This window comes from Carassius auratus, unplaced genomic scaffold (assembly GCF_003368295.1).
Source record: "Carassius auratus strain Wakin unplaced genomic scaffold, ASM336829v1 scaf_tig00002013, whole genome shotgun sequence".
NCBI lineage: Eukaryota > Metazoa > Chordata > Actinopteri > Cypriniformes > Cyprinidae > Carassius > Carassius auratus.
Window position 1 is genome coordinate 165854 of NW_020523420.1, and position 7966 is coordinate 173819.

Sequence of the window (7966 nt, forward strand, 5' to 3'; positions counted from 1 at the left end):
ACTACATTCCAAAGCATAAAATCGTACTTTTTACTTCACTACATTTCATAAAACATATCGTTACTCTATAATATATCACGTGCTCCGACACGCAGAAGCGGTGTCTGATTCATCATGAACGAACTGAGTCTTTTCAAAATAAACTTTTAAATCGGATCGTGAATCGCACTAAATGATTAGTTTACGAATTAGAATGATCCGATTGCAGCTGTTCTGGAGTCGATCACTCACTGATTCAAATGAACCGTTTAGTGCGAGTCTCCAGAAGTAAGAACCGGGAGATCTTGTGAGCGCACGTGCGTCTGATGTTGCTAAAAGTAAGTTATTAATGTCGAAATTAAGGATTAATTATTGTAACTGAAAATCATATGTAGGTCAAAATTGTCAGTTGTTTGGGAACTGAATCCGTTGTAAAGAGTGATCTATTTAAGCCCACTGAAATGCTCGATTGCAGACGCATAAATTTTAGGTTAAAAAAAGAAAAACTTTAAATAACACAGATTAAATACAATAATTAATGCACGTGCAAATTCCCCGCTGCCCTAATGTAAAACAGTTTTATTAAAATGTCCTATGTGACGTCTGTTTTTATATTGTTTATCAACAGTAACGTTATACATATGTATATTGTTTGGATTAACTAGAAGAGTAGACAAACATAAATGTTTATTCATAACCATACTGAAAATAAGTAAATATTGTTAGCTGATGCTAACTGTCTAGCTAAGATTTTTTATTTTTTATAATGTCCAAATATTTTTATTCAACCACCTATATATGTATATATATGTAGATTACACCTGGGTAGAAAAGAAAGGATGTGATGTTCAGAACATTGTAACTACAGTAATTATCAGTGGGAAGAGATGCACCCCGTTTGGCCAGGGGTGTTTTTAAACCACAGACAAGGTTTGAGAAAGAAAAAATCATTATGAAAATATAATTATATTTTCCTTAATGGTCTTCCTAACTTCAGGCCTTATTATCATGTCATATATAGAGTTACAGTACAGACCAAAAGTTTGGACACACGTTCTCATTCAAAGAGTTTTCTTTATCTTCATGACTATGAAAATTGTAGAGTCAAACTGAAGGCATCAAAACTATGAATTAACACATGTGGAATTATATACATAACAAAAAAGTGTGAAACAACTGAAAATATGTCATATTGTAGGTTCTTCAAAGTAGCCACCTTTTGCTTTGATTACTGCTTTGCACACTCTTGGCATTCTCTTGATGAGCTTCAAGAGGTAGTCACCTGAAATGGTCTTCCAACAGTCTTGAAGGAGTTCCTCGAGAGATGCTTAGCACTTGTTGGCCCTTTTGCCTTCTGTCTGCGGTCCAGCTCACCCCTAAACCATCTCGATTGGGTTCAGGTCCGGTGACTGTGGAGGCCAGGTCATCTGGAGCAGCACCCCATCACTCTCCTTCTTGCTCAAATAGCCCTTGATGCCTTCAGTGTGACTCTACAATAGTCAATAGTCATGAAAATAAAGAAAACTCTTTGAATGAGAAAGTGTGTCCAAACTTTTGGTCTGTACTGTAACTTTGATGTTCTGTAAAACAACTAACTTTAAAATACTTTGTTCTTACTGGTGAAAATCAGATGGTCATCTCTGTTTTCTCTCAGGTACATCACAGTGTAAGCTTCACAGTGAGCATTACTCTCATCAACGTAGTCCATATCAACAACAAAAATATATCTTGACTCCATATAGTGGTTATTTTGGAAAAAAACCCAGGTATTTTGAGCAGTAGGATTATAAAAAGAATATGTGCTAATATAAAATTAAATTAAGTAGCCTATATAAAATTGCAAACATCTATCTTTCAGTACTTTTTTACTTAAGTACATAAAAAATCGAGTACTTTTGTACTTTCACTTGAGTAAGATTGAAAAAGGAGTACTTTTACTTTTACTGGAGTAATATTTTATTATATGTATCTGTACTTTTACTCAAGTACTTGACTTGTGTACTTCGTCCACCACTGCCAATACCCAGTTTTATTGTTGTTTTCATGGTGGTACTCATTTTATAAAATGTATATGTAATTTTATATTTAGTGGTTTTAGCAGAGTGGGTGTGAACTTTTCAAGCACACCTGTGGAGGGAGTTCTCATGTAAGCTTTATGGAAATGTTTTGCACTCACAGACCAAATGTTGAGACCATCTCTTTATTTGGGTCACAATCACTGTGAAGTGATAACACATCTGTTCTGTGTACCTCTCTGTTAAAGAGAGACAAAGCTGGGCTTTGTCTAATGTGATTTAAAATGTGTATAAAGTTTTAAATGTTTAAATGTTAAATGTTTTTATGCTTTAATACATTTTTGATTTACGATTGTTTTTCAATCTGTAACCATTGCATTAATATTTTAATTTTGTGCAATATTTTTTTTTTTTGTTTCACGCAATCGTTTGTTTGTTTGTTGTGAGATTTGATAGATCCTGTTTAATGTGGGACAAATTGACAAAATATGTAACACAGTAACCAAAATATATGTTCGTTGGGATTGTTTGGATATGAAGAGGCCTGTCTTATAGATAAAATTGTCTCTTTATGTCTCCAAGTTGTCTTTTTTGGTATTGCACCTTGACTTTTAACATATTATTAGTATGAAGTTGTGTACAAATATAAATTTATACAGTGCACTGTATTCATACATTGAAATACCCCACATCAATCAGACTTGCATATAATGTATCAGTGTTTGTGTTGAGTCTTCAAGTTGTTTGAGACTCAGTGGAAGCGTCTGTAGATCTGTATCTTCAGGTCGTTGAGGGTGTGTCTTACTTCCATCAGCAAAAACCTTTAATAGCCATAATAATAAGTTAAGAATATTAAAAACTACTTAATGTATCTATGGGAAAATAGCATTATGATAATTGTATAAGTACCTGTCATGTTTTACATGTGGAGTCATGCTAAGTGTAATAAGTCAGAATCCAATCAAAAATACATCAAAGTATAGTTATGTTTAACACAGATCAGGGGCCTGTTGCACAAAAGTAGAATTAAGACATCCGGGATAAATGACTAAGCTGAGCTCAATAAAGCCAAAACATGTGCGTCCAGGCTTAATTGGTTGCACAAAGACCAAGCCAGGATGAGCAGACACGGATTCATTAAGCCAGGTGAAACCAATCCTGGATAGGTGCGCGCTCACGGCTCACTCAAAGAGACCCCGCCACAGATCACAGATTAACTGATTTACCATGGCAACTAGAGCCGCGTACTTTTCCCCGTCGGAAGCACAAATCCTCATGGAGACATACGAGGAGGTAAAAGATATAATTAAGAAGAAAGGCAACACCGCCACAGTGATAAAGCAAAGAGAAAAAGCGTGGCAAAGTATTGCAGACCGCCTGAATGCGTAAGTAGTGCACAATTACACACTCATTGCTCTGCTGAAACATCATCACAATTACAAATCAAATATTTAATTCACATCTCCAAAAACGCAGTTGTACTGTAATTATGAAACGGTTAATTTTTTTATTGAAATGCACTGCATATATGAGTGAAATTGTGTAACGTAACTCCATCACACTGTATAAAGCTATGATATATTATTATTAAAGCCTTACATTATTATTTTACGTTACTACGCTCAGTGCGGTTTAATATTAGCCGTTGTACTCTGCTTATTATGTTGTCCACCGGTTTTTTTTTGTGTTTCCCCTGCTTTTATTAATGTAAAGCAGCTTTGACCGAATGAAACAATTGTGAAAAGTGCTATATAAATAAAATTTTCTTGAATACATAGATGAGCTATAATAATAATCACTTTAATTTATATAGCGCCTTTCAAAGGACCCAAGGTCGGTTGCTCACTGCACTGCAAAAATGTATTTCTTACTTAGTATTTTTGTCTTGTTTTCAGTAAAAAAAAAAAATCTAAAAAAAATCTTAAATATTTTCTAGAGCAAAATAACCTAGGAAAATAAGCAAAAAACTCTGCCAGTGAAACAAGAGAACTTTTCTAAAAGTAAGTGTTTATGGAAAAAGTAAACTTATTTCAAGATAATTTTTCTTATTATATTGACCGATATTTAAATGTTTTGCTTGTTTTAAGCACACATTTACTTGAAGTTTATATTTTTGGTCTAAACCTATACTTATTTTGCTAGGTCATTTAGAAAATCAATAAAATACATGTTTTTTTTATATATTTTTTTTTTACTGAAAACAATACAAAAATACCAAGTCATTTTTGTCAGTGTGACTCCATTAAATGTTCTTGTTATAAAGAATGTGTGTGTGTGTGTGCGCGTGTGATGTAGATTAAACATGAACGGGCCAAAACGGACATGGCAGCAGGTCAAAATCAAATACAAGAACATTCTGCAGAATGGTATGGTCCCTGACTAATATTTAACAAAGCACAAGCATATATTGTACCCAGAAGGTGCCTGCTCACACATTGTCTGTACTGTTTTAGCAGTGAAAAAGAATACCCACAGACAAGGCACGGGTGGTGGGTCACCAAAGGCTGACCTTACCCCAGCAGAGGACATGGCCTTGGAGCTAAATAAAGGCAGGCCCGTCTTAGAGGGGATCCCTGGGGGGAAAGAGACGAGCATAGGTCCCTCCCAAGATGCCACCCGCTTCATTCAAGGCATGTCCTTCCATCTCTACATGGAATACAACCACATTCATATTGAATCAATTTGGACTGTCTGACTTTGGTTTACCTATTGCCTTGCAGTGTCTGGCAGCACTGTGTTCCTGTTAGAGCCACCAGCACAAGCACCAGACGATGCTGATCCAGTGAGTACTCCATCAAAGGCATACTGTAGGCCTGGCATGTCTTGTCTACTAGCTTCAATATGAATCCGATTAAATGTGATAGGGTGAAAGCCCCAGTACAGCAGCAACAGCACATGATGGAGACGATGATGAGGAGGAGACCATCTCTCTGGATTCCAGAAGGCATGAGGTATCATGTTAAGACTGTGAAAGTACTATTTACTCTACAATGGTGAGGAGTCCTCATCAAAATCAAAAAATCTAATTTCTTTTACAGGACCCAGATGCTATACAGTGGGAAAACCAGCCTGGCAACATAGTGCGTATTAATAAAAGGACACCACATCCTGCCAAATTCCAGCTGCGCTAATTGTATTTTGTTCACAGAGCTCACAAGCTATCAGAAAGTTGTATGGCAACCACCTCCGGCGCCAAATAGAACTGGCAGACATAGACATTCAGTACAAGAAGAAAAAGCTAGAAAATCTTGCACTGGAGTCCGAAATAAAAAAGAGGACAATTAGGAAACTGGACCCTTGAAAATAAAAAAAACTTGAGAGGGAGGTGAGATATGCCTTCAATGTACACTGTATGCTAACTGTAACACAAATGTATTAATCATTATTTTTCTTTCCTCCCCCAGCTCCAAGAAGATGACACAGCTCAAAATAAAAATTAGGTATATTCTCGTAAAGTCAAGTGAGCCATGACATATGAGCTCTTATTGTGAGCACACAGGACGGTGGCATCTTTCTAAGGTATTTTTTATTTTCACAGCAATCAGTACAACCAAGTCATCGTTATAAGGCACCAGCCTCTTTTGCCCACCCCCCCAGCACCAGGTGTGGCCACTAGCCTATATGAAGGCCCAAAATTGTGTGTTCCTTTCTGCTCTGACAATGGCATGCCCATTCTTGCGAGATGTGGTGGATGAAGAAGCACTTGTGCTGAGGAGAGCCTTCAGGCGAGAAAGGGTCTTCAGGGACCGGTTGGACCCACTGGCCTTCCCTGATGACCATCTATATGAAAGATACAGGTTTTCTGCAGATGGCATCAGGTATCTATGCAGACTACTGGGTCCCAGGATTAAGCACCGCACTGCATGGAGCCATGCACTGGAGCAAATGGTTTGTGTGGCCTTGCGCTTTTTTGCTAGTGGAGCCTTCCTGTACTCAGTGGGGGATGCAGAACAGCTGAACAAGGCCACAATTTGCTGCACAATAAGGAGTGTGTGTCTGGCTATCAAAGCATTAGCAGATGTCTTCATCTCCTTCCCTGGCCACAGAAGACTCTGTGACATGAAAGAGGAGTTCTATAGGATTGCAGGTAAGAGGATCTACAAATTACAGGACAACTGTTAACACATAGTAGGATACTCATTACTTTGTGTGACAGGTTTCCCCAATGTCATTGGTGCAGTGGACTGCACACACATAAGGATAAAAGCCCCCTCAGGTGCCCATGAGGCCGATTTTGTGAATAGGAAATCCTTTCACAGCATTAATGTTCAGGTGAACATAACTTTTTGATATTATCCATTGACAAACACTCTGCATTGCCAATGATGTGCATTGATTGGTGTAATATTCCTCATCTTATGAATTCAGATGGTCTGCAATGCTGACTGTGTGATCAGCAATGTTGTGGCGAAATGGCCTGGCTCAGTCCATGACTCCAGAATCTTTCGGGCCTCTGAAATCTATCAGTGCCTATCACAAGGTAAGCCACACAACCCCTGTTTATAACCATCATGGCTGTGTCAAGAATATCACTGTGTTTATGAGGTAGTAATGATGAGATTTTGTGTTGACAGGTGAATTCTCTGGTGTGTTGCTGGGAGACCGGGGATATGGCTGCCAGCCTTTTCTCCTGACACCTTTCACAGACCCCCAGGAAGCACAGCAGGCCTACAACCATGCCCATGCCAGGACCAGGGCCAGAGTTGAAATGACCTTTGGCCTCCTGAAGGCACGCTTTCACTGCCTTCACAAATTAAGGGTCAACCCTGTTCGGGCATGTGATATTACTGTGGCTTGTGCTGTCCTCCACAATGTGGCCTGCCTGAGGAAGGAGAGGGCCCCCAGAGTGCCACCAGCCATGGACTGGGACAATCCGGCAATCTTCCCTGATGACGACAGTGGTCGGCTGCTGAGGGACCAATATGTGTTGAATTATTTTAGTTAGTATGTGTGCTTCCAATTTAGGTAAAAAATGTCCTGCTGTGGCAGAGGAAATAGGGTTTTTTTGGGTTGGTTTTTCTACGAATTTGGCCTCTTATGATGTTTGTGCGGTATACTGTGTGTAATACAAGGCTGCAGGGAGGCTACTGCATCCATTCATTTGTCTGTTCAGTTGATGTGTATGGATTTGCCCTGCATTTATTTTAGTGTGCAGACATGCAGGGTGTGTTATATACATACCTTTGAATGTGTATGTATCATTTTGTATAATATGCTTTGATTCTGTGCTTTCCATCTTGTAGAGTCACTGTGACTTCAGTTTCGAAAGGAGCTGATAGTTTACCTGCTTTGTTTTGTCCTTATTCAATAAAGGAACATAATGTTACACATTGTGTTTTTATATTCATATGGAATGTGTATTTGTTTATATGACAGAGTACTAGGGCCCCACTGAGGAAAAAGGATAAAGTCATAAATTTATGAGGCTGGTTCTTTCTGCAGAAAAGCAACATATTCTTTTTACAGTTTTGATAGTTATGACAATGTGATACTTCATATTCTTGCACATCAGCATGTCTTTGTTTATGAAACCATACTGAAGTACAATTTCATGAAATGCCCCACATCTGTCATTTTAACAACTGTCCTCCTTTAAAACAACTGGTTACAATATTATGACTTGTCTTTTTTTTTCCCTCTGTGGCCCTAATATTCTATCATTTTATAAATAGCCTTATAGTCTATGGGAAACTGTAAATTATCTAATGATAGCAACATCATCTAAAAATCATTATCCAAAATGATTGAAATTAATGATCACAAACGTTTAAATAATGACAGTGGGTCTAGTTATATGTGATAACAATGTATAGTGAGCAGTGAAATAACTATTGGTTTCCATTTGTGGCGACTGCTGACTGACATTAGGGATGAGATTAAATAGATCCTGAAATTTAGCCTGGTCTGGAGCAGGCTAGCTCCACAGAATAAATCTCCATGGTAATTTATACCATAACATATCCTCCTGCCCC

General features: G+C 38.0%; 1 protein-coding gene across 2 annotated transcripts; it reads left to right on the forward strand.

Annotated features, from left to right (window-relative positions):
* Positions 1-4858: 4858 nt before the first annotated feature.
* On the forward strand, positions 4859-7341 carry LOC113069647 (putative nuclease HARBI1). Of its 2 annotated transcripts, XM_026242807.1 has the most exons (8): positions 4859-4945; positions 5033-5074; positions 5143-5319; positions 5399-5434; positions 5533-6081; positions 6151-6266; positions 6363-6474; positions 6569-7341. In XM_026242807.1, exons 5-8 carry the CDS (start codon positions 5616-5618, stop codon positions 6937-6939), a joined length of 1065 nt encoding a protein of 354 aa, XP_026098592.1. In that variant the 5' UTR covers positions 4859-4945; positions 5033-5074; positions 5143-5319; positions 5399-5434; positions 5533-5615; the 3' UTR covers positions 6940-7341. The 2 variants fall into 2 exon arrangements, with proteins under 2 accessions (XP_026098592.1, XP_026098593.1); XM_026242808.1 differs by lacking the exons at positions 4859-4945; positions 5033-5074; positions 5143-5319 and having other exon boundaries at positions 5388-5434.
* The last annotated feature ends 625 nt before the right edge of the window (positions 7342-7966 follow it).